Raw genomic sequence first — 27,590 nt, 5'->3', positions numbered from 1 at the left:
GCCGAGGAGGTAAGGTAAAGCCGCTCTAGGTCCTGAAAGGGGTATGCCTGAATGCTTTCAGGGAATTGGAAACAGACCAACATGAAAAGGTCATGGTTAATCATGGGTGGTGGAGCTAGAGAGGCAGATCTGATAGAGTGATCAACAGGGACTTGTAAATATTAAAGATTTTGCACCTTCTACTGAGGGCAATTTACAGGCCACAAAACAGTTTCAATCATGGGCTAACGTGATCTGATTCATGCTTGTTTACCTTTTTAATTAAATGCAATTCCTTTTTTAAAAAAGCAAATACTTTTCCACTGTACTGTGGAAATAACTGTGGGCATAATAGTATGATGAGTTAAATTCCCTCTAAGATATAATGGGCTGATAGAGATACTTTCTCTGAAAAAGGCTGTGATGAAGGAGGGAAACAGAATAGAGTGTGCCTATGGGGACCAGGTGCCAGGAACAGAAAAGGAAGGCTTACGAACTTCTTTCTTTTTGTGGTTGTGGCTGAGACTGCTCCTGCTAGTCAGACATAAGACTGCATGCCTGAGAGTGCGAGTTCACAGGCAATTGCTGCTTCTCTCAGGGGTTATTGCTTTGCCTACATAGAAGACCCTGGTGCTCAGGCTGTATCCATTTCTAGAGATCATATGTATCTTTTCTCCTACACAAGATCTTTTATAGTGATTAAATTCACTTTCCAGGCACCACTGCTACCTCCTTGAGAATAATTCCCAAATCTGTATATCCTTCCTGACCTTGAATAGATTTTCAATGTTTAATATCTTTAGTATCCTGTGCTAACACATTGTGTTAAAAAAATGCACACATGCCATTGTTTAGTGTCAGGCTGTGTAGAGTTCACTAATTATTGAAAAATTATACATGCCCGACTCTGACTGCTCTTCTGCAGTTCAAGAGCATGTCTCATATTGTCTGCTGGAGAGCTGACCTTGGAATGCCATTGTAACCACAAATAGCTTGCCTGTAATTGAACTATGTCTTTCCTAAATCAACTTGCCTCTGTCTTCTGCCTCTTTTCATTAACATCAACATTTACTGTCGTCCCAAGTTCCAAGATTTGGAGTCATCCTTGACTCCTCTCTATCTTAGGCTCTCACCAAATCCAAACTCTGAGATTGTCCCCATTCACTTGGTGGAATGCTAAATTGCCATTTGTTCTTCCCTTTCCTTATCCATTATTGTTCGAGTATTCTACTCAACATACAGGATACTTCCATCTCCTAAATCTAGGTTCCTTTATCAGAGACACTGGTGACTATACTGTATGTGTGACTTCATTAAGCCTATTTTATTTAGAAAAGGTCTTTCTGTATATACACACACACACATACATACATATATATACACACACACACACACATATATATATATACACACACATACATATATATATGTATGAATAAACAGCTCTGAATATGTAAGTTTTCTTCAAAATGTCTTATTTTAAAGAATTTTTTTATCAATGTATGCAAACTTTCCAATCTAGTCATATAAGTTCATGTAGAATTCATACATTCAGGTGTCAGTATTCCATCCCTGTGGTGCTAATGGTATTTCCCCCGCCTTGAGTTCTAATGTAAATTCTATTTTTCTCAGCCCCAGTCCCTCTTTAGGGGTTTTCTAGATCATCCCAGATCTCAGCAAATCTTCTTTCTTCAAATCCTGCAGTATTCCTCTTCTTACATTCATCCTGTACTATCTTATACACTTTTTTTTTTTTTGAGTATGTGTTCAACCTCTGCCACTTAGATAATAAGCCACTTAAGGGAAGAATCAGGTCTTTTGCTACTTTGTATCCTCAGCATCTACTATAATATGCTGCCTGTAGCATTCGCTTAGTTGATATATTTTGATGGTAATCTTTAGCAGGCAATAATACCTATAGACTCATCTATCTCACTTTCATTAATAGAAGTCTAAGTTAAACATCCTGTCTGAAAATGTTTCTTCAGAGTAGTGCTTTTAAGTTAGGAGAACCAGTCATTATCACTTTAATTGCAAGCATTATTTTTCTCTCCAATTACCATTAATCCTACAACTAGCTTCTTTGACTGTCTTTCATTAGATTATGTTGGAAGCTAGATTTAGGGAATGACAACAGACGGTTGCAAGTGGGAAATTTTCCATTCAGACTAGAAAGAATGGTTTAGTCCATCCCCTAACTTTTCAGCAAAGATACATATAAATCATAATCAAAAGATTATAAGAAATTTACATTTATAGATAAATTACATGGTGACAGTTTCTTTGTAAATTTCCTTTAAGTCCTTCAGCACATTTCACATAGCCCTGTACAGTTGAGCCCTCTCCACTTCTCCATCCTTCTCTCTACCACCCATCCCCCCATTCACCACAACCTAGCTGCAACAGCAAGCTTTATATTCCCTGAATTGCCAAGCTCCTTCCCACCGGCAGTGGCAGCCCCTGTTTGGATGGTCTTTCCTGCTTATTTCCTGATCAGTTCCCATCATCCTTTGAGCCTTAGCCTGCTTGTCACTTACAAAAACTGGGAGTTTTTGTCTCATCTCCCACAGTAGGTTAAGTTCCCTTGCTATGTGCTTTCATAGTTCTTATCATGATGATAATTATATATCAACTGTAAATTAATTTGTTTTGGGTCTCTGTTCCACATTAAACTACAAGCTGCAAGATGTTAGAGACTACACGAATCTTACTCACTAAAATATTTTCAACCTCTAGAATAAAAGCCCAATGCATAATAGATGCTTGAATACATAAATGAATGAGGATTTTATGAATGACTATCCAATAAAACGTTCAGAGAAACAAACCATTCTTATATTATTCACATGTAGCATTTAATTCTTCTCATTCCTTCCCTGAATGGACATGAGCCGACTTCTCTGGGTCATGTAATTCACATGAACATGCATATATATTTTATGAAGTAACTTCTGCTTTTATGAAAACAAAGCAAAACATACCAAGTATTGCACAGTGAAAATCTTCATTTGCTCCCTTACAGAATCTAAACAGCTTAAATGGTTAGGTATCATATGAAAATGTAAAAATATATTGTTTTGTTTGAAATTGTTTCATTTATGCACACTACCATGGATATTCCTGTAATTCTTTTTATGTAAGGTTATTTTGAAAATGTATGCTGTTGGGTTAAAAAGAGCAAGAAAACTGTCTCATAGCTAAAAAATATCCACATGCTGAAACCTTTCAGTATATGTTTATCAGTAAAGTTAATGTGGTCCCCTTCCCTGCAGGCTCTTACAACCCCACTGATATGTCCCTGACCTGTTTCTGTGTCCTTTGAGTCTTCAATTACCCTGCTGAGTCAGACAATTGGAGAACAAATTAAAGCCAACTGCAGAGAAGATTATTTTCTGATACAAAAATCTGACCTTAAAGAACTCAAGCCTTGAATATCTTTCTGTCAGGATGCCAGCAGTTCACCAAATTTGCATTGAAAAGTCTAACATTTCACACAGTCTCACTCTTAATTCCCCCACTATTACTGTCCTAACTAGAATGAGTGCAAGACTCACCTGAGTCGGCCCCCTTACCAGGATAAATCATTATTCAGTTAAAAGGAAGGGGATATCTAATTGCACTTGGTAACAGCTTTCAAACCCATGTTTGTATCTGCATTATTCTTTTCATACCCACTTTTTCTCCTTTTATATCCAATCAGAAAAAGAACAGTGTAAATAAATGTTAAAGTTTTGAGGGTAGGTGTCAAACATGCACCTAACTCAATGCAAAAAGAACCATATTTGGATGACATCAAGTCTTTCTCTACAGTGACTGACCTGCATACTTCTAAATTATCAGACCCATCGTCATAGGTGGCAGGAGGCTTCCGAACAGGGTTATTCACCTGGAGCCCTGCATCATTCATGTCCTTGCTGCCTTCTGGAACTCCCAGCATTTCAGTGCTGGAATCTGTTTCGGAAAATGTCTTCTTTATTATTTCATTTTTCCTAAGACTTTGCAAGAGCTGAGGATCTCTGTGGTGATATCTACCTTTGCTCTTCTCATGATTCCTTGAGGATCTCTTAATTTCAGAGGATCCTTGAGTCAGAGAAGTGCTGCATTCTTGGCACCTTGTACCTTTTCCTCTGCGGAGACTTAAAGAGCAGCTCTCACATTCGATCAGCTCTTGTTGCTCTTTACCTTTGGATCCCAGATCAACAAGCTCAATTCCATTAGGAGTGGAAGACCCAGCTAAGTTTTCACATGGCTTATTATTATTTCTCCTCCTTCTTCTTGACAGTCTGAATTTAACCTGGGCTCTTCTTTTTGCCTGAATCCAACGACTCTCATCTGTGGAAGATGAATCTGAAGAATCTGTGTAAAGCTCCCTCCATCTGGGGCTTGAGATTTGAAGGTGAAAGTCATTTTTTCTTCCTCTTATTTGTTCTTCTGCAGCATGCTCATATCTCTCAGAGGCTTTTCTCCTCCTCCTAGGTCTTTGTTTTACTGATTTCTTACCAAACTCCTTCCTAGCAGGGCTCAGCACCACGACAGGGGTGCAATACTCAAATGACTCTTCTGACATGTCATGCAAGATGGCAGATCTAGACAGAGCAGCAGGCAAAGGATGGGAAATGGGAATGGAGAGGAAAACCATGGAAAAACAGAGAGAGAGAATGATGAAAATGACAGCATGGACCAGAAGTAGATAAATAAAGAACAATTGAAGAAAATGAACTAAATGGAAAAAAAATAGCCAGTATAAATTTTCTATGGACCATGTAAAGCAGAAGCAAGAGACACACATTCTCAGAACAAAAATCAAGAATACAAATACTGATCCAAAGAATATTGATTAAGATAATTTGTTCAGCACTTACCTGCAGATGTCCTGAGTGGATGGACAGACAGACAACCTTGACTGGCTCCTGGGAGCTGTCCCTGTTGTTGGGCTGCTTGCCTGGAGAAACAAGTTAGATAATTTGGCATCTTGGTTAAGGTAATACATGGTTGATATCTTGCTTTTTTTCCACATATTTAAAAAATTACAACAAACGTGGCTGCTGGTCATGTTGCTTATAATGCAGAACAGAGAATATAGGAAGTTAGAGGTTCGTTTTGCAAAAGTAAAACTTATTTGAGGAACCTGGAACAGCTGAGACGCTGTGCTATTTCGTTGTTACTTCATTTACGAGAGAGGAAGATGATTCCACAAGTTTCTATTCTATTTACTGTAATCATTTGAGTGAAATAGCTCAATTTGCTTTGGAAACAAATGAATGATACTTGAAGACCCTATGACATAAGGACTAAAGAACGATTCTGTGACAAGGATATTAACAGTCTGAGGAGTCTAATCCAATAGCTATTAGGTTGTTAGATACTTTCTGAAGCTAACATCAAGGCCCCATGAGATAAGATATTTGAAAATACTTTGTAACATTTAAAAGCCTGAATTTATTGCTATTAAAATTTCATTAATGAAACTAATAAAATATATCCCTTGCAACACTACTGACCTTTCATATCTTTAACCCTATAACCACACTAAGTCTGAGAGTAAGAATGCCTGAAACATCAGATTATTAGCATAAAGTTGAGTGCATTTCACTAAAGTCCTACCTTTGAAACACAATATTTTCTTCATTCTATTTGACTTTAACCTGTTGTGTTTAACATAGATCATGATGATAAATAAAAACCTAGAATGTAGGGATAATTTTCTGTGTTCCAGACGTTGTGCTGTAACTTTATTTACTGTCTCTTTAATCCTACAATAGTCTCACAAGTGGAAAGTAATAATAACTAACAGTTTTGAGTGGATAATATGTGCTTATCACTGTTCCAAGTCATTTCCATATATTCATTAATACTCACAATAAATCTTTGTAGTAAATACTATCACTACATACATGTTACAGTTGAAGAAACTGAAAAATTGGTGCTGCTTCTTACTAATAGGTGGTAAAGCTGAGATCTGGACCCCGTATTTGGTTCCACTATCTGTGGAGATCTGGGTCCAGATTCAGGCCTGCTTGACTGCATAGACGAAACGCACAATTTCATCACCAAGAAAATAACAGTAAAGGTAGAAACATTACCCCAATTTCAAAGTCATTCTAAAAATTCTCATATTAGAAATACATACTCACTATTCTGAAATCCAGAGAATGAGGAACAAATGCTAACTCAAGAGATCAGATAATATTTGAAGAGAAGGTATAGTAGGCTAAATAATGGTCCCCCAAAGATCTCAACATCCTAATCTTTGGATAGTAAATATTTTACCTGTTATGGTAAAAGGGACTCTGCAGATGTGATTAAGTTAACTATCTTGAGTTAAGGAGATTTATGCAAATTATACTGGTAAACCCAATGCAATCATTAGGATCCTTATGAGAGGGAGGCAGTAGAGTTAAGGTCAGAGAGAGAAGATGAAGAATATGAATAGAGGTAAGAAAGGAGGGAAGATACTACACTGATGGCTTTCAAGGTAAAAAAAGGGAACCCCGAGGAAGGCGGCATGGGGAAGCTTAAAAAGGCTAGAAAATGAGTTCTAGAGTTTCCAGAAGGAATTCAGCCCTACTAACATGTTGATTTTAGCCCAGTGGGATCCCTATTTGGTTTCTAACCTCTAGAACTTAAGATGACAAAGCCCCAGGGAAATGCAGATGCAGAGACTACTGGGTCCCAGGTCATGATGTATTCTGGTAGTGGCTCTGCTCTCAAAATGGTGCCATGTTGCAGCAGATTAGGTCCCAGGAGGTGGGAGGGGGGATCCCTATGACACTAGTTACAGGAAATTAATAAGGAGGTAACGATTCAGCTAATCTTAAGAGGCAAATAGGAATTATTTAAAAAGATTAAAAATATTCAAGGTAGAGGAAACCATTTGTTAAGAGACCTAAAGACACCACCAAAAAAACTCTTGGAACTGATAAACAGATTGAGTAAATTTGCAGGATACACATCAACATACAAAAGTCAATAGTATTTCCAAACCCCGCTGAAACAAAGTAGATGAGAAAGAAATCAAAAAAGAAATCACATTTATAATGGTGACCAAAAAAAACCCCACTTAGGAATAAATTTAACTAAGAAGGTGAAAGATCTCTACAACGAAAACTACAAAACAGTAATGAAATAAATTGAAGAGGAATTAAAAAATGAAAAGATTCTGTGCTCATAGAATGGAAGAATTAATATTGTTGAAATGACCATACTATCCAAAGCCATTTACAGTTTCAATGCAAACTCTACCAAAATATCAAGGAAATTATCCGAAGAAATAGAAAAAACAATACCCAAATTCACACAGAACCACAAAAGAGCCAAAATAACCAAAGCGATGTTGAGCAAAAAGAACTAAGCTAGAGGCATCATACTACTTGACTTCAAAATGTACTACAAAGTCATAGTAATCAAAAGAGCATGGCATTGGTATAAAAACAGACACACAGAGCCATGGAACATAACAGGGAATTCAGAAATTATCCATGTATTTATAGCCAACTGATTTTCAACAAAGGTGCCAAGAACTCACATTGGAAAAAGGACATCTTCTTCAGTAAACAATGCTTAGTAAACTTGATATCCATATATAGAAGAATGAAATTAGACTTCTATCTTTCACTATATATAAAAATCAACTCAAAATGAATTAAAGACTTAAATATAGACCCAAAACTAAAAGACTATTAGAATAAACATGGAGAAATTGTTTCAGGACATTGATCTTTTAGAAAAGATTTTGTGGGAAAGACTTCAAAAGCACAGACAACAAAAAACAAAATAGACAAATGTGACTACATCAAACTAAAAAGCAAAGCTTTCTCCTTGCTTGTGCAAATGATTGTTTCCTCTGCACAACAAAGAAAACAATCAATGTAGTGAAGAGACAGTCTGTAGAATGGGAGAAAATATTTGCAAACCATACATCCAATGAGGAACTAATATACAGAATATACAAGGAACCTAAACAGCTTAACAGCAATAATAATAAGAATCTGATTGTAAAATGGGAAAATGATTTGAATAGACATTTCTCAAAATAAGACATACAAATGACCAATACATATATGAAAAAGTGCTCAATATCACTATAATTAGAGAACTGCAAATCAAAGCCACAGTGAGCTATTATCTCACTATCCTTAGGATGTCTATTATCAAAAATATAGCAAATGGGCATGGTGGTGAATGCTTGTAGTCTGAGCTACTTGGGAGGATGTGGTGGAGGCTTCCTTGAGCCAAGGTGTTTGAAGCTAGCCTAGGCAACATAGGGAGACCCCTGTCTTAAAACACACACACACACACACACACACAAAAGTAACAAAACAAAATTCACCAGAATTTGTGAGGATGAAAACAAATGGAAACTCATACAGTCTGGTGTAACCTGATAGTGCCCAATAATGGGGTTCTGATGAAGAAAGCACATCTAACGTAGAGTAGAACAGGGATTTAATGTCAGCTTGCCAGAGAAGGAGACGCCTGTCCAACACAAGGTGAGTGTGAGTCAAGTGGGGGATGGCAGTCCAGGCAAGGACAAGGATGTGTCAAAAGACACAGTAGAGAGAAGACGTCTTGGTATGGGATCTACAGAAAGTTTGTAATGACTGGGAGAAAGGTGTTGAGTGAGGTAAGAAGTGGTACATAGTCAAGATGAAAAAGTAGATGGAGGTTTTGAATGTTACGTTGACATGTTGGGTTGCATCCTGAAAAGAATGAAAAGTTACTGCAAGTATTCAGCAGCAAATAGAACTGATTAAATCTGGGTACTAGAAAGCTCACTTTGGCAGCTGAGAATTGGAAGGTTCAGGGTTGGCTGAAAGCAAAGAGCAGAGTTAGGATTCCATATATTCAGGATGCAGTGAGGATAGAGAAAAGGGATAGTTTGAGCAATCGAATCCCAACAGGTTGTTTTATTTTAAAATATGGTAAAAATACTTTGAAAGATCAACTGAAAAAGTGACACAGGAGAAAAGATCCAGGAAAATTATTTAATAAAACTCAGTAGGTTCCAGAAATGAGAGTACTTTTACCAGACATCTAAATGTAGTATGATTCTAGAAATTAACAGAATATGAATGTGGCACAGGGAAAGACACATCATTAGAACAGAACTGAGAGGCTAGGAATCTATCTGTCTATATGTATCTTTCTGTTTCTCGGTACAGACAAAGTTGCATTTCTAGTCAGTGGGAAAAGGTAGGTTATTAAAAAAATGGTGTTGAAAAAATGACTAGTCATTTGGAGGAATGCAAACCTGAGTCTACTGCTTACAGTAAAGTTTAGGCAAATGCAAGATTTAAATATAGAAAAAAAACCCATCAAAGTATGAAAAAAATTTATATTTAATTAATGCTTATAATATGGCAGAAAAATTCCTTTACTTATGATGATGTAAAACAAAATGTAATATAGGAAAACACAGATAAATATGATGATTAAAAAAATAAAAACTTCTAATTTATAAAAAGGAAACACACACACCCATATACCAAAACCATCCTGGACAAACCAGAATTCATAAATAATGCCATATTTTATTACCTATATGATAGCCAAATAGCTAATTTCTCTAGTATTTCGAGGTCTTTCACAGATCAAGAAGGAAAAGTTGATCAGTTTTACAGAAAAATGAGCAAAACAGGTAAGTAGTTCACAGCAAGGGAATTATATATGGCCAAAAGCCCTGTGTAAAAAGATGATCAATCTCAATAAACAGATAAATGTAAATTCAATTAACAATGGTTTCCATGTTAACTTATCAGATCAGCACATTTTAAAGAGATTGATAATACCCAGTGTAACCGAGGTGGGGAAGCCATGCATTGCTATATATTGTTGAAGTAACTGTAAATTGGTACAACTTATTTGGAGAGATATTTGATAAAGTCTATTAAAATAAAAAAAGTGCTGTAATCCCAGCACTTTGGGAGGGCAAGGCAGGTGAATCACGAGGTCAGGAGTTTGAGACCAGCCCAACCAACATGGTGAAACACCGTGTCTACTAAAAATACAAAAATTAGCTGGTCGTGGTGACACACACCTGTAATCCCAGCTACTCAGGAGGCTGAGGCAGGAGAATTGCTTGAATCCAGGAGGCGGAGGCTGCAATGAGCTGAGATTGCACCACGGCACTCCAGCCTGGGTGACAGAGCAAGACTCTGTCTCAAAAAAAAAAAAAAATTATATGCCATTAAAGTTGGAAATTCTACTTATGGGAATTAATTTTGCTGAAACATTTTTACAATTGTACAAAGATGTATTTACAAGATTGTTCATTACAGCATTATCTGTAATAGCAAGAGGTTGGAAACTACCCGTGTTAATTAATTATTTACAATGAAATACATAAGCCATAAAAAGAATGAGGTACACCACACACACACACACAGACACAGACACACACACACACACTTATAGAATATATTTTTAGGAGAAAAATCAAGTTTCAAAATTGTATATAGTGTCATCTTGTTAGGGTAAATAGTGCTTTATTGATAACTGTTTGTGTATGCACAGAAAAAATTTGGAATGGTACACATCTAGCCATTAGCAGTGATTATGTCTGTGAGGTGGGATCATTGGAAATCTTTATTTCTCAGGCTATATATTTCGTAATGTTTAAAATTTCTTATTTAATAATGAGAAAAGTAAGTCCTTGGTTATGTTGATGATGTCATAAATGACAACTACTAACATCAAGAAACAAGATTTGTGTTTTGTTCTCCATTATTTAAGTGATAAACTCTTTGCTTAAAGTCTTTGAGTTCCACTTCACCTTTCAATTAAAGGTAGTCAATAATAACATCAACATAAAAGGATTGTGAGGATAATAGCATGAAATCATTGATCTGATAACTGTTTTGTAGAGTGTCTAAGAGTTGTAATAGGACACTATTCTTGAAATACTATAATTCTTTTTACTAATTCTCAGTAAGTCATTTTTTCTCCCCACACATGAACTCAATGGTATTCTGTTCAGAAGGAAGACATATAACAGTCTCAGACCAGTAACTCTCAATCCTGGCTAAAAATCAGAATTGCTGGGAAGTTTTTAAAAAATACCTTTGCCCAGGTTGATCCTCAAATCTCTGAGGATTGGACCTGCGGCACAGCACCTGGATGTTAGTATCCTTAAAAGCTGCTCCAGTGACTGTGACGTCCATCCAGAGTTAGGAACCACCGGTTTAGTTAGATTAAAGGAGATCCTATCCTACTTAGAATTTTGTATTAGGTTTTTATCCCCTGAGATTTCAGTGAGAGAATATTTGTGAAAGCTTGATTTTTTTAAACAAAGAAAACTATGTTTTCTAAATTCTCAATTTTTGCTTTATATTTCTATAAAAGATCTTGGAGTTCTGGGTATAATTTTACTACAATCTATAGCAAAAGGAGACAGAAGGCATGACTGAAGAAAAATTTGCAGCATACAGGAAGACTGGGTCTCTGCTTACCACCACTTGCTGCTGAAGAGCAGGACAGGAGGAGAAAAACAAAGAGTGAAATTCCACTGCCTTTAGTCTCCATTTATCCACTCTGGGTTGAATGTGGTTTGGGCAGAGGGTGTCAGCGTAGAGAAAGGTATCAGGAAGACTCACCAGGATATTTCTGGGGGGAAAACTAAGAGCATGACTCTTGTTCCTTCCTTCCTGGGAGGACTATGTGCCTTTCAGGCCAGCTTCTCAGCCAGCATGGGCAGTGCCTATTGTGGCACCAGTGTTTTAGGGTAGGAGTGACTGAGGCAGATGGACCTGAGATAGTTCCCCCCGTCCCCCAGCCTGATGGGGGTTTAGAAAATCTAGACATTTTCTTCTGCCTTTCTGGGTTGTGTAAAAGGCAGCTGAGATTGCTTGCCTGGGAAAGTAACCAGGGGTCACCAGAGTTAAAGTTAATGTGACTTTATAACAGAAAGCCACAGAAAACACTACCCGGCCAAGACACTTGGCATTGTCAGTGACAGATGAAATGCGCTGGAAGGCCAGGACCTAGCTTGACTATGACAAGAGAGCTGGCCACCAGGTCCGCCAGCCAGGAGCACCCTAGCAACAGGTCTGGGAAAAACCTGGAGGGCAGAACTCTAAACAGAAGTCGCTGCTCCAGTGTGTCAGAAAATGGAAGGGGAATGAGAAGAAATCCTAAAATACTGAACGTGATTAGCTTCTAAACTGGTGGAAACGGATCTTTTGAAAAAAAAAAAATCAAGCATTTCCCACATCTACAGTAATAGGAGCTCAATAAGAAAAGACAGATCACTTTTAGAAAATCACATGCTTTCCTTCCTTATGTTGTGCAAAGTTTACCACACTACCCACTGAGGGTCATGTAACATTCCTAAGTAATTCCATGTAGCAGACATCTGCACTGTGGGCTGACTAAAATATTTAGTTGTAGGAGAAAGTTATCTTGATGCCGAGTCTATAATTTTAAAGGAAGACTCAGGCTAGACAGCTAAACGTGAAAGAGGGCGGCACGGCAAGTCACCTAATGCTCCTTTTGGCACACCAGAGTTTGGAAGGAACTGAACATCTTCTCAAAAAGGGGAAGCCAAGTCTTCCTTTGACAATTCACACCATTAGGGGAGTGGCTTAGAGCAAGGCTAGGCCCTTTTAGCAGGTCAAATAGGGAAGATGCAACTAAAAATGCAGAATCTAGCCTGTCTTGAGAGGCCCTAGAAAGCCAACAAGTGGCGCTACACTGGTGTGCAGAGGACAAGCTCAGCCAGGAGACATTTCCTGTTGAAACATACAGTTGGAAACAGAGTTGGAATAATGACTGTCATCAGGGAGGGCGAGGCAGGAAATCCGGTTTGAAGTAGCAGCCCATGTCACCTCCCATTTTTCAACAGAAATTGCCATGCATTCCTAGTAATATAGACAAGATCCAAGAGAAGTTTTGTCAGCAGTGCAGACTGAAGCACTGGGATCAGGAGATGATAAAGCTAGTTCTGAGAGCAAGGACCATCTCCCTGGGTAATGATTAGGGACCATTACGTAAAGGAGGTGAGGATACATTATAGTACTCAGGCTTCCTAGTAAAATGTAGGCATTCTGGCAGCTAGAGAAACAGATTCAGGCAGTTGTCTCTGGCACCCTGGGTCACATCTTCTCAGTCCACTTCTTGTATCAGCTGCAGCACTAGTGAATAGTTCTTTGTAAGTGTCAAATAATGTTATGGTGACAATGTCCTACATTGTATGAGTGCCACTTATCTTCTACTTTTTATTCCTGATTCCATGAGAATCCACGTGTCTTGCACAAGCCTAAATGGGAGGGCGTTAACACTTCTAGGGACAACTCTCAATAATGGGGTCTGAGAGCTTGTGGATAAGAGATCCATCTCATTGACTTTCAGGTGGAAAATTCTGAGAGATACTTTGGATATTTCTCAGGCTTCCCTTTGGAATCAATTAACTTCACTAGTTACAATGGAAGTAACTGATTACTAAACTCCTTACTAATTTCATTACTGTCTTGAAAATGAACCCTTAAATTAACTTTTTTCCTCATCCTTGTCTCCTTTTCCCTACCCATTCATTTATAATCCCAGGGCTAGTTCCTAAATCCCCTACCTGCACCAACAGTCTTGTCACAAGTAATGCTTTGAGGAGAACCCAAACTGGACAGAGAGGCAGTTGATACCAGAAATAGTGCCAGAAAGCAGATCCACAAGACAGAATTTAGGAGCTAGATCACTCATGGTCAGGCATACCAGGAACCCTTTGCTGTTGGTGAATGGGGTGGTGATAATGCCTCGTGAACTGTAACATCACAGTTACTGGGTTGGACGAGGTACAAGTGGGTGGGGAAGCACGCAGTAGCCCAAAAATATGTGTAGGAAGGGCCAATGGTAATTATAAGGCTGTTCAGTTGTTAACTGTTCCAAGGCTTTGGTTAACTGCCTTGGAAACGTCTATGAAAGAGAATGGCAAGTTCAGCTGCGCCAACTATCAACCAAGAATGCTCCATGAAACCCTGTGTACAAGTGTAGCCCCAAGTGGAGAGGTGTAATTCCCAGGCAATCCTCAACCAAGAAAGGTCAGGCATTGGAGGATAAATGCGCCAACACATTCCTTCAAGTGGTCAATTCTTGGAGACCTTCTTTACATTTCTTAGAAGATTCTGCTCAATCAAGCCCTGTTGCCACATCAGTGACTGCTGCACTATACCCTTTTATTGACTTCTCCTCCTTTACTGTCTCACTGCTTTTTCTCTCTCACTCCTACTGCCTAGAAAACATGTCCCAAATAAACTACTTGTAAAAGTTTTTGTCCCAGGTTCTGCTTCTGTGAGCACATAAACTTAGACACTAGAGGATTAGGGTGAGATGAGGTCCTCAGGTCCACAGGGCAGGGCTTGTGCTGTACATTTGGAATATAAATTGGTTGACTGTTGCCATCACACCTAATGGCCTGGACTATCTGCTGTGCTCTTGAAGCTTTATGTATTCCCCATTACCTGAGTGTCCTAGTTGTAGGTCTAGTGTCCAACCTCAGTCTCACTGCAAACAGATCCAGCTCCAGAACCTGGCCCTTCTTTCAATTCAATGCATTTAATTGTTGAGAAATAGGAAAATATTATTCTCACAGTTCTCATTGCCTTCAACTTTTCTCCTTTTTTATCTGTACTGAAGATCTCAGAGCTTTGAGATTCATCCTCTGAAGTTACAACCCCAGTCATTTCCTTTCCTTTGTCAAAAGGCTTCAGTGGTTTCTCCTTATCTAACAAATTAAATACAAAAAGACCAGTTTGGGATTTTAGAGCCTCTATATTCTGGATCCCATCTACTTTTCTGGTATTAACTTCAGCAATTCTTTCAAATTCCAGGATTCCAGCAAAACCTAGCTCATTTTCTATTCTGAAACATACCCCTTCTTTTATTTTTATGCCTTTACTCTATAGAGAAAACAGTAAGAGCATACTCTTGGAATTTCTCTCAAGGTCCAGTGATGCTTCCTAGCTTTATGTATACCCATTTTTCTTTAACTCCATGGGCCCTTTTCAACTTCTACTATGGTGTTAATTTTGCTCTAGCACTTATTTTATCACCTGTATTACTGTCTAACCATTTCCAAATTGCCACAATGTTTTATAGTTAATCTTCTTTTGTGCTTCATTACCACTTTGAGAAAAAAAGGCCACAGTCATACTCATTTTGGAAATCTTCCTAGTGTCTTATGTGTAGCAGGTAGCTAAGAAAGACTTGTGCGGTTGAATGGAGTGTGGTAATAGCAGAATTGAGTTGAACTGAACTTGGTAATAGTTGAACCAAGTTGAACTGACCTTGGTAAATCCTATCCTGATTGCAGTAGAGATAGAGACAACAATCGCATCACAGCGAACGAAAAAGAAAGGGCTCCACTCTCCTCTGTAGAAGTCGCAATTCTACACTGTAACAAAACAAATGAACTCAGTCCAAAGTTTTATATAAGTCATGAGGCTCTTTCTTTGGACTTCAGAGTCAAAAACCACATCAAACGAAAGTTGTATCTTCAGCTTTCTTGGTAAAATACGAATTTCTATTTAGGAAATACCATACTTTTATTATGTGGAGAAGAGTATATCCTTTAACAATTTTGAAGCTGCAAGGGTCTGTTTAAAAAGAAAACACTGTAATTGAGGACAAAATGAATTAGTGTCTTTTAAATACATGGCCCTATTCAGCAGCAATGTATTGTTTTAATTCACTAGTTGGTACATTACGAGAGTTTGGTAATTTGTTCATCCCTTTAATAGGTGTGAGATTGAAATGGGGCTGGGAAGGGAAAAATAACAATTGGCTGGATGAGCAGGATAATATGTTCTTTGAAATGAAGCATTCTTTGTAATGGATGTTTATTTCAGATGATTACATTGTACAGTGCATTCAAATGGGAAAAACAAACAGGAGGCCAGCTGCACTAATTTTATCAAAGTTATTTATATCAGCAGTATAATTAAAGGCAGTAATTTCAAATTAGGTTTTCTGAGAATCCATTTATAGACAACACAAGGCAACTTGTCTTAGTGGCATCTAGGCCATGATTGTGCTCTAGGGGCAGTGTTAACTATTGCCAATTGGCCTTGGCATTTTGAAAATTAATTATGGTTTCAAAAGATTCTAAAGTGGTGGCTGCCTGGTGCCCTGACCAGTTTAGATCCAATCCACTAGGAGAACCCAATATATAATTTATGAGTGTGACAAAGAATAATCATGCATAATCATTTACAAATGGCTTCTCTTATTTAGTAATACATTAATTATACTCTATGAAGAATGATTTTAGAACTTCAGATGGGAAATGCTGCTGCAGAAGCTTCTTTTTTTAAAGCCCCATTAATATCTGTGATAGTTCATGAGTAACAGGTTCAAGAATTAGGTATTAAAAGAAATATTAAAACTAGTTCTGTGGCACTGTGGTTCATGCCTGTAATTCCAGCACTTTGGGAGGCTGAAGCGGGTGGATCTTGAGGTCGGGAGATCGAGACCATTCTGGCCAACACGGTGAAACCCCATCTCTACTAAAATACAAAAAATTACCCTGGTGTGGTGGTGTGCACCTGTAGTCTCAGCTACTCGGGAGGGTGAGGCAGGGGAATTGCTTGAACCTGGGAGGTGGAGGTTGTAGTGAGCGAGATCATGCCACTGCACTTCATCTTGGCAACAGAACGTGACTCCATCTCAAACCAAACCAAACCAAACCAAACTTAGTTCTAGGGAACAGAAATAGGCCAAAAATGATCTGAAAGAGGCTTTTTGGTTGTGAAAAATATATTTAATGACTAAAAAAGATAAATTTTTAGCATGTACTTATGCAATCTCAGGACTAGATGGAAGTTTATAAAGATGACCTGGTCTAAACCTCATCTGATACTATTATTCCATTTATAATTATACTATTATCTCATTTATAATATTTTCAATAAGTGGTCATTTGGCCTCTGCTTGAGGCCAATGACAGGAAATTCACTATCATCTGAGAACATCTCTTGCATTTTTAGAATGCTCCTAGTATTTTACTGAAGTCAGTATTTTATCATCCTAGTATTTTATTGGACTCAATTTCTTTGTGGTTTCTTGCACTACTCCTAGTTTGATCTCCAAAGTCACACAGAATCTGCTTAATGTCTAAACTCTTTCTTCTATAGCATAGCCCTTTACTGCTTATTAATTCACATATATACCCTATTCTTGCACCCCACACTTGACCCTCTTTCTACCTTATATTAGTTTAGAGTATACATTTGGAGCAGCGAGTAAGTAATTTTATCAGAAACAAAGAATGTGTGTGACAAATTGGTTAAGAAAGATTTTAGAAAATGCTGGGCCTTAGATGTCAGGTTAAGTATTGTTCAACCTTATTTGATATGTAATCAGTGAAGGGTTCTGACTTGGAGATAAAGATGATGACAAGTGTTCTTTAAAAAGAGTAGTCTATAGGAAAAAAAAAAAAACCCTAAAAATTTAATTTATAATAGCACTAAAACCATAAAATACATACTAACTCAGCAGTGGGAGAATAGAGTGTCCAGAAATAGATCCACACAATTATGGTCAATTAATTACTACAAAGCTGAAAGACAATTTAATGGGGAAAGGAACATTCCTTTTTTTAAAGATGGTGCTAGAATAAACACATAGCCACATGCAAGAAAATGAATCTCAACCCTCACCTTGCCAGATGTTAAAAATTTACTTGAAATGATTCATAAACTAAACACAAAAGCTAAAACTAAAAAACTTCTAGAAGAAAACACAGGAAAAATCTTTGTGATCTTGGAGTAGAAAAGATTTTCTAGATGAGACACAAAGAGCACAAATGATAAAATAAACCATTGATAAATTAGGCAATATAAAAATTTAAAAAATTGTTCTTTGAAAGATACTATAAAGGAGAAAATGCAAAGTGCACATTAAATAAATACTTTGTACCCAAAATATAGAAATAACTCTTACACACTTATAATTCAATAATAAACAGACAACCTAATAAAAATGCTCTAAAGATTTGAGTATCCATTTAAATATATATGTAATCCATCACATAAACAGAACCAACAACAAAAATCACATGATTATCCCAACAGAGGCAGAAAAGGCCTTCGATAAAATTCAACACCCCTTCATGCTAAAAACTCTCAATAAACTAGGCATTGATGGAACGTATCTCAAAATAATAAGAGCTATTTATGACAAACCCACAGCCGATATCATACTGAATGGGCAAAAGCTGGAAGCATTCTCTTTGAAAACCAGTACAAGACAAGGATGCCCTCTCTTACCACTCCTATTCAACATAGTATTGGAAGCTCTGGCCATGGCCATCAGGCAAGAGAAAGAAATAAAGGTATTCAGTTAGGAAAAGAGGAAGTCAAATTGTCTCTGTTTGCAGATGACATTGTTGTATATTTAGAAAACCCCATAATCTCAGCCCAAAATCTTCTTAAGCTGATAAGCAACTTCAGCAAAGTCTCAGGATACAAAATCAATGTGCAAAAATCACAAGCATTCTAATACACCAGTAACAGACAGAGAGCCAAATCATGAGTGAACTCCCATTCACAACTGCTATGAAGAGAATAAAATACCTAGGAATACAACTTACAAGGGATGTAAAGGACCTCTTCGAGGATAACTACAAACCACTACTCAAGGAAATCAGAGAGGACACAAACAAATGGAAAAATATTCCATGCTTATGGGTAGGAAGAATCAATATTGTGAAAATGGCCATACTGCCCAAAGTAATTTATAGATTCAGTGCTATCTCCATCAACCTACCAATGACTTTCTTCACAGAATTAGAAAAAGAAAACTACTTTAAGTTTCATATGAAACCAAAAAAGAGCCCATGTAGACAATCCTAAGCAAAAGAACAAAGCTGGAGGCATCATGTTACTTGACTTCAAACTATACTACAAGGCTACAGTAACCAAAACAGCATGATACTGGTACTAAAACAGGTATATAGACCAATGGAACAGAATAGAGGCCTCAGAAATAATGCCACACATCTACAACAATTTGATCTTTGGCAAACCTGACAAAAACAAGCAATGGGGAAAGGTTTTCCTATGTAATAAATGGTGTTGGGAAAACTAGTTAGCCATATGCTGAAAGCTGAAATCAGATCCCTTTTTCATATCTTATACAAAAATTAACTCAAGATGAATTAAGATTTAAATGTAAGACCTAAAACCATAAAAATCCTAGAAGAAAACTTAGGCAATACCATTCAGGACATAGGCATGTGCAAAGACTTCATGACTAAAATACCAAAAGCAATGGCAACAAAAGCCAAAATAGACAAATGGGATCTAATTAAACTAAAGAGTCTCTGCACAGCAGAATAAACTATCATCAGAGTGAACAGGCAACCTACAGAATGGGAGAAAATTTTTGCAACCTATCTATCTGACAAAGGGCTAATATCCAGAATCTGAGGGGACTAGGGGAGGGATAACATTAGGTGAAATACCTAACGTGGGTGATGGATTGATGGGTGCAGCAAACCACCATGGCACATATATAGCTCTGTAACAAATCTGCACGCTCTGCACATGTATCCCAGAACTTAAAATATAATTAAAAAATGCATTTCTAATGAGTATATAAAAAGTGCCTCAAGTAATTAATCATCAGTGAAATGCAAATTACAGCCACAATGACATACCAGTATATAACCATTAGAAGAGCTACAATTAAAATCATGGCAATATCAAGTACTGGAAAGGATGCAGAGCAACTGAAAGTTTTGTACATTGTTGGAGGAAATAATTTCGCAGTTTCATATAAAGTTAAATACACCTACCATAGAACCTAATCATTCTTTTATATACTTACCTAAGAAAAATTATATTGTATGTCTACCCACACCACGATTCATACGTGAATGTTCATAGATGGCAGTTTATTTACAATAGGCCCAAACTATAAATAACCAAGATCTTCAACAGTAAATTGATAAAACAAAATGTGGTATATTCACACAATAAAATACTACTCAACAATAAAAAAAAGACTATTGAGATATGCAAAAACATAGAAGAATATCAAAATAATTATGCTAAGTGAAAGAAGCCAGTTACAAGAGTATATACAGCATCATTCTATTTATGAAATTCAAACAATCTAGAGTGCCATGAAGCAGATTAACAGTTGCTGAGGGCAGAGGTGGAAAGAGAGATGGATAGATTCCGTAAGGTTCCAGAGAATTTTGGGGCAGTTGATAGAAATGTTCTGTGTCTTAATTGTGGCAGAGTTTTAATCAAAACTCATTGGCTTGAGTGATTTAAAGGGAAATGGTCTATTGTCCTATCCATTCTACTTAAAATACTTTAAATTTCTCCTAAATAAATTTGATAAGAATAAAGTTTAATTTGGCTACAGTGTGCAAAATGGATTGTGGTGAGCAAAAACAGACTGGAAGCTATAGAAGCAAAACATATTTCTATGTTCAAAGTGAGATATTATTAGTATCTGTTGTAGAGTATGATACAGGAAACGTTAAAAATTAGAAGAACAAAAGAAAAAGGGAGAGAAGAGAGAAATGAAGAGAAAGATGAATACAAAAAAGAACAAAATTGGTAGTGGAGAAAAAGCTGTAAAGAAAAAAAGTTGAGACGGCCAGAAGAAAAGCAAGGAAAGAGGAAAAGAAAGAAGGAAAATGGAAGAATAGAAAAGAGAGAAGGAAAGGGAGAAAAAAGAAAAATGATATTTTTATCCATACATGTTGTATGTTGTGGAGAGAAATGTAGGTGTCTGTGGTTTTGAAACATTATGTGCTACAGGAGTGATTCCCAGTTTCATAGAATATCAAATGATTTAACTTAGCTACTTTGCTAAGTTGTTTTTCAAAGCTGAACTTTCTGAAACATGAAACTTATTAGGTATATCTTAAACTAGAATAAAATATATTTATGAAGATTTAAATATGCCACATAAAATAAGTTGCAGGACTTTTTTTTTTTTTTTTTTGAGATGGAGTCTCTGTCTCCCAGGCTGGAGTGCGGTGGTGCGATCTCAGCTCTGCAACCTGCGCCTCACAGGTTCAAGTGACTCTCCTGCCTCAGCCTCCCAAGTAGCTTGGATTACAGGCGCCTGCCACCACACCTAGCTAATGTCTTTATTTTTAGTAGGGATGGGGTTTCACCATGTTGGCCAGGCTGGTCTTGAATTCCTGACCTCAGGTGATCTTTCTGCCTCGGCCTCCCAAAGTGCTAGGATTACAGGTATGAGCCACAGCGCCAGGCCAAGACATTCTTATAATGTGACAAGATTGTCTACTGGTTTGAGTATTTCAGGAACAGTGCCAAAAAATAGATAATTTAGAAAACCTATCTGTATACCTATTCTGAATTTTGCCTAAGAATAAGTTTCAGGGAATATACAACTTACATAAATATAAACAATACACAGACACAAACAATACAAGACAAAGTTTAATTAACAATATATTTAAGAAACTCCTAGAAGAAAACATAAGGAAAAACTGTATGACATTGGATTTGGCAATGATTTCTTACATGTGATACCAAAAGCATGGGCAGCACAGGTAAAGAGATCAACCAGACTATATCAAAATTTTTAAAAACTGTGCATCAAAGGATACAACAGGATGAAAAGCCAACCTACATAAATAGAAAATATTTACAAATTATGTTAATTATTGCAAATGGCCAAAGGACCGTATAGACATTTCTCCAAAGAAGATACACAAATGGCCAAAAACACATGAAAAGATGTTGAACATCACTAACAATTAGGGAAATGCAAATCAAAACCACAATGAGATATCTCACACCCATTAAGATGGCTACTATCAAGAAAGCAGAAAATAACAAGTCTTGGTGAGGATGTGGAGAAATTGGAACCCTTGTGCACTGTTGGTGGGAATGTATGGTGTGGTTACTCTGGAAAATATAGGTAGAATTACTCTATGATATGGTTTGAATATTTGTCCACTACAAATCTCATGTTGAAATGTAATCCCAGTGTTGGAGGTGGGGCTGGTGAAAGGTGTATGGATCATGGAGGGGATTCCTCATGAATGGCTTAGTCCCATCGTCTTGATGATGAGTGAGTTGTTTAAAAGTGTGTGGCAGCTACCCTCCCTCTCTCTTTTGCTCCAGCTCTCACCATGTGAGTACTAATGCCTGCTTTGCCTACTGTTATGATTGAAAGTTTCCTGAGGCCCTCGACAGAAGCTGAGAACATGCTGGTGTCATGCTTCCTGTACAGGTATGTTTAAAAGTGTGTGGCAGCTAGAGAACCAAGAGTCAATCAAATTACTTTTCTTTTAAATTACCCAGCCTCAGATATTTCCACATAGCAACACAAGAAAGGAAAATAATTCCACTTCTGAGTAATTCCACTCCAAAAGAATTAAAAGCAGGATTTCTAACAGATATTTGTACATTCATGTTCATTGCAACGTCATTCACAATAGCCAAAAGGTGAAAGCAACCCATTGTCCGTCGAAGGATGAATGGATGAACAAAATGAGGTATGTGTACGTATATGTGTATCTGTATCATCTATACACACATAATATAATATTTATTAGTCTTAAAAAGAATAGAAATCTTGTTACATGCATCAACATTGTTGAAACTTCAAGGCATTATGATAAACAAAATAAGCCATTCACAAAAAGTCACATATAAGGCTATGATAATACTTATATAAGATACCTAGTGTAACTGAATTTATATATAGAGAAAATGAGAGTTCCCAGAGACTGGAGGGCAGTGGGGGATGGGGAGTTTAATGGGTATAGAGTTTCAGTTTTTCAAGAGGAGAAGTGTTCTGGAATTTGATTGCACAACAATGTGAATGTACTTACTACTTAACTGTAACTGGTTAAGATGGTAAATTTTACTTTATGTGTATTTAACCACAAATGGGACACAGAAAATCAGAGCAGGAAAGATGAGATTTATTTCTTTGAGTACATAGCTGAAACAGTAATCCATATTAGGTTCTAATTTTTATAGTCCTTGATACAAATAATTATGTGAGTTGAACTGTCCATAATATAAAAACAAGCTGGATAATTAGAAGAAGCACATTGCTGGTACTGTGACCAGAGAGAAGTTTTATCTTTGTGTGATTCTTTGAGAGAAACAGTGATAAACATTTGTGTTCAACATGATTTTTATAATGTGTAAAGCAAGGAGTTTCCAACACATGTCCATTATTATATTTTGAAGGCATAATATCAAAATAAAATTCAGTGTAACAGAAAAATTTTTACTTTGACATTATGCCTTCAGAAAATAGTAATGAACATGTGTGTTGGAATGTTTTTGTTCTGTTCATTATAAATTATGCTTAGCTCCCTTCCCCACCTCTTTTAAAAAATCTTCCCTGCTTGTCTACCAGGTCTTTGTTATACTATTTGGTTTTTCAGACAGAGTATACTACGGGAAGAAAGAGAGGTGGAATACATTTCTCTACAAATGAAAAGTTTGAAAAGAAAGTAAGATCTAATAAGGAGAAGAAATATGGACAGAGTGAGACTGGTAGCTGTGATCAGTTTTCAGAGTTTTGTGGATGCAACAAAGACGAACAGCTATTGTGTTGGTGAAGAGTTAGGGGATGGAGATGAGAAAAGTGTATCTTTAGGAATTCTTATGCCATGTTCTTTGGCCTTGATTCCAACTTCATCTTCATCCCTGCCCTCATCTCACAGACCACTCCAAGAAAACCTTCATCAAAGAGTTTGCCAGTGCTTTCAGAATAGGAATTGCATTTTTAAAATGAGACTCTGGGTTGAGATTGGACTTAAATTGGAAGCAAGACGACCTGGATTTACTAGGTTAGATGATTACACATTAAAAAGCAGCCAAACAGGAGAACAAACTGTGGGATCTAGAGTTCTCTTTGCTATCTAGCTTAATTCAGGAATCAATTTTAGAGTACAGCAGAAAAAGCTGGACATCAGATAATATACTATAAATACTGTGTCTCTCAACAGGATTGTCAATAAGGAGTTAAATGAGTTCAGAGTTTTATATGCCCAGTAATATGCTTCCATGAAGTTATATCCATGTGACTAGTTAAGTGTGGAGTTAAAGTCAGACAACTTCTTATGCATAGTGAAGATTCTATCAAAAATGTGCGGTGGCAAATCATGATAAGGAAGTTGGATAAAGATATACACATAGTCAGGGCTAAGAGCTATCAGAAGAAACTTCTAAGGTCCACACAAGTGCAAAGATAAAAGGACAGTTAAGATATCAAATTTCAGGTCAGGCGCGGTGGCTCATGCCTGCAATCCCAGCATTTTGGGAGGCCGAGACAGGTGGATCACGAGGTCAGGAGATCGAGACCATCCTGGCTAACACGGTGAAACCCCGCCCACGCTAAAAATACAAAAAATTAGCCGGGCCTGGTGACGGGCGCCTGTAGTCCCAGCTACTCGGGAGGCTGAGGCAAGAGAATGGCATGAACCCGGGAGGGGGAGCTTGCAGTGAGCTGAGATCGGGCCACTGCACTCCAGCCTGGACGACAGAGCGAGACTCCATCTCGGAAAAAAAAAAAAAAAAAAAGATAACAAATTTCAATACTATGGACGATAGCCATGGATACTTTTAGCTTGGAAAAATTTTAAAGTACACCCAATCATATTTCTATCATGTCATACAAAAAAAAAAAAAAATCAGCAAACCAACTACATCTTATTTACCAGTCTGATCCGTTCTATTATGTCCACCAAGTTAGATGAATTGCCAACTTCATGCCTAAGTGACTGCATAAATTGGATTCTTATACAGTATTATTGACACTTTAAGTCATAGCAAAGTTTTAATTTTAGATTAGTTAATGTATTTATCTTTAGGGTAATAATTTAAAGTTGGGCCAGTTATTGGTTAAGGCCACCTTTTGGTTATTGAAATATTATCTATCGCAAAGAGAATATTTATTTTCCATTTCAAACACCAAGGGGTTAAAAATGGGCAATGAGATAAAGAATTAAAAAAAGACTTCATAATATTAGTCTCAGTTTTCACACTTCCTTCACTTCTAAATTCTGTTTTTTTATGATTTTAACATAAAACTTCATTTTCATGTCAACCTATAAGTGCAGTCTCTGTTGTCTCTAAAGTCATTTTTAACATCTGGCAAATATAATACATTTACTTAATGTTACAATATGTCATTCTTACATTTCTTACATGCTAGTTTCTAAATAGTGTCTGCTATCAGAAGCTAAAGAACATTTAATACCAAAGTTGTTACTTTATAAAATCTGTCACTTTTCCAGAATAAAATGACAGTTTGATTTTGATTGACAGAACATAGGGAGATCAAATAAGAATACTATATGAGGGAAAAAAGAACTAAAGTTAGTACACTTCCTGTAATTTAGTTATTGTGACTAATAATAGTATAAAAAATTATGGCTATTTTCAGGGAAAAAAATAAGTTTCTAAGGGAAATGAACTCTTGTGATATTCAGAATATCTTGGGATGTATTTGTTCTGAAAATCAAGCATCTACTCTGTAATTACCACATATAAGACCAGAAGTAGGAAGTTACAAAGAAGATATTAATTCCTGTGTTTATACAGGAGTTAATAAATATATTTAAGTTCAATGCAAAGCAAATATTTATATGCGAGGAACAGAATGTTCCTTTCTGAAGTTCTAAGAGGAGTAGAACATTTGTTAAGGAACACAAATCTGATGGATATATTTAGCAGTACTAAAGAGTTACAAAAGGCAACTTTCTATGTTAGTCTTGTTCTCTTTGATTTCCATTTATCTCATTTCTTCTTATTGTTAGGTTTTATCTTCTTCAGACTGGTGCTAGAGATTAATGAGACAAAGAAGAAAGTTGGTTTATCTATGTTGGAGTTAAATATTAGTCAGACTTTCCTAATTTCTTTGTTTTGATGGGCACTGGGTATAACTTCTCAGGATGTTGAACTGAAGGTCAATGTAACACGTATGTCTTCTGTCCACCAATGGAGACGTTGTGTTACTATTTTTGTGGACATCTCACAAACCTCCATCTCCACTCCTACAATGCTAATGCTGCCTCATTCTTCAGTGATTGTATGGTTAGGCAAAATTCCTGATCTCTGAGCCAAGATGACAAACAATTAGTAACGTGACTTTGTATTTGGATACATTACTCAACACATTTAACTGAGCTTAAGTACGCAGGTGCTCATAAATATGTGGGAGTGCCAGTGACTGGACTTATTTCTGCCTTTCTCTGGAAGGTAATTTGAGACCTGATTTTAGGTTTCTGTTGCTCTCCAGGGGAAAAGACAGACTTACACATTCTTTTTTTTTCTTTTAATACAGATAATAAAGAGTTGGTTCTTTTTTTATTAACGTTCATTTTCTTTAAGTTCCCCCCAATTTTAATAGTCAGTGTTGATATTTTCTGAAGAGTAGTAGATTACCTGAATTTACTTTCCAATTAATATGTATAATTGTCACTGTTTGCTTAAAAATGTGTGTTTAAAAGTCACTTCAATTCTGGGTGAATCTTTCTCATTGAATTTATAAACCAATGGCTTGCATTCTAGTTGGATTGATTGTATATTTGTCTTTTCATTAAGGAGACAAGTTTGCTAGATTTTTTTTTTTTGTAAACTTCTTACCACAATAACTATTACAATTAGATTGTTTTGTATGTTCTAAAATGAAGGGATGGGTGATTAATGAAGCTTAGAGGATATACTATTTATCCTTCTGGTTTGTTGCTCCAGAACTCCAGATTTCCTAAACATGTTTTGGAGAGCTAAGGTACTATGTCTCTATGAGTCTGTCAAAATAATCTTCCTAAAAACACCTGTATCTATGGAGTGCTACAATAAAAATTACTTGACTACAATGAATGGAATTATTTATTATAATTATTAGGCAATAGACTGAAAGGATTTAGATTAAAATAAGGAAATAAAATCCCCTTAATATGGGATAAGCACTAACTGAAATATTGTATTATCCCTATAAATACATATACATATGTGTATGTGTCTGTGTACATATACACACACACATATATATGTATATATATGTTAAGAGTCAGGGTTGGCCGGGCACAGAGGCTCACGCCTGTAATCCCAGCACTTTGGGAGGCCAAGGTGGGTGGATCATTTGAGATCAGGCATTCGAGACCAGCCTGATCAACATGGTAAAACCCCGTATCTACTACAATTACAAAAAAATAAAATTATTCAGGTGGTAGTGGTGCACGTCTGTAATCCCAGCTACTCAGGAGACTGAGGCAGGAGAATTTCTTGAGCCTGGGAGGCGGAGGTTGCAGTGAGCCAAGATGGTACCACTGCACTCCAGTACGAGTGACAGAGTGAGACCCTGTCTTAAAAATAAAAAAGAAAATAAAAAGAAAAATATTCAGGGTCTTGCTATGTTGCCTAGGCTAGTCTCAAACTCCTGGCTTCCATGATCCTCCTGCCTTAGCTTCCCAAGTAGCTGAGGTTATAGACATAGGCCACTGCATAACAGTTCCCTACATTTTAATATTTTTTTCTTAAAAATATTAAATTTAACATTTTGTTTTTCCCCTTATTGTTAAAAATGGAGATGTCAGGGTACAAGAAAGAAACACATTTGTATAATTAAATAATTCCCAAATATCAACTTTGAAATAGTCAGTTAAA

At 36.8% G+C, this 27,590-nt stretch overlaps 1 protein-coding gene across 3 annotated transcripts in view; it reads right to left on the bottom strand.

The window, feature by feature from the left end:
• MARCHF1 (membrane associated ring-CH-type finger 1) overlaps window positions 1-27,590 on the bottom strand; it is an 820,720-nt gene that overhangs the window by 84,619 nt on the left and 708,511 nt on the right. Inside the window, exons 1-3 of one of the 3 annotated variants that reach the window (XM_021938130.2) lie at window positions 5,108-6,017; window positions 4,842-4,921; window positions 3,798-4,565 (exon numbers count right to left, since the gene is read on the bottom strand). In XM_021938130.2, coding sequence (XP_021793822.1) covers window positions 3,798-4,546 — 749 coding nt within the window. In that variant the 5' untranslated portion in view covers window positions 4,547-4,565; window positions 4,842-4,921; window positions 5,108-6,017. Of the gene's footprint in view, window positions 1-3,797; window positions 4,566-4,841; window positions 4,922-5,107; window positions 6,018-27,590 lie in introns of those variants that run through there. The other 2 variants (XM_021938129.2, XM_017959171.3) reach the window with 2 other exon arrangements.

This window comes from Papio anubis, chromosome 3 (assembly GCF_008728515.1).
Source record: "Papio anubis isolate 15944 chromosome 3, Panubis1.0, whole genome shotgun sequence".
Classification (NCBI taxonomy): domain Eukaryota; kingdom Metazoa; phylum Chordata; class Mammalia; order Primates; family Cercopithecidae; genus Papio; species Papio anubis.
This window is presented reverse-complemented; position numbering and strand designations above follow the sequence as displayed.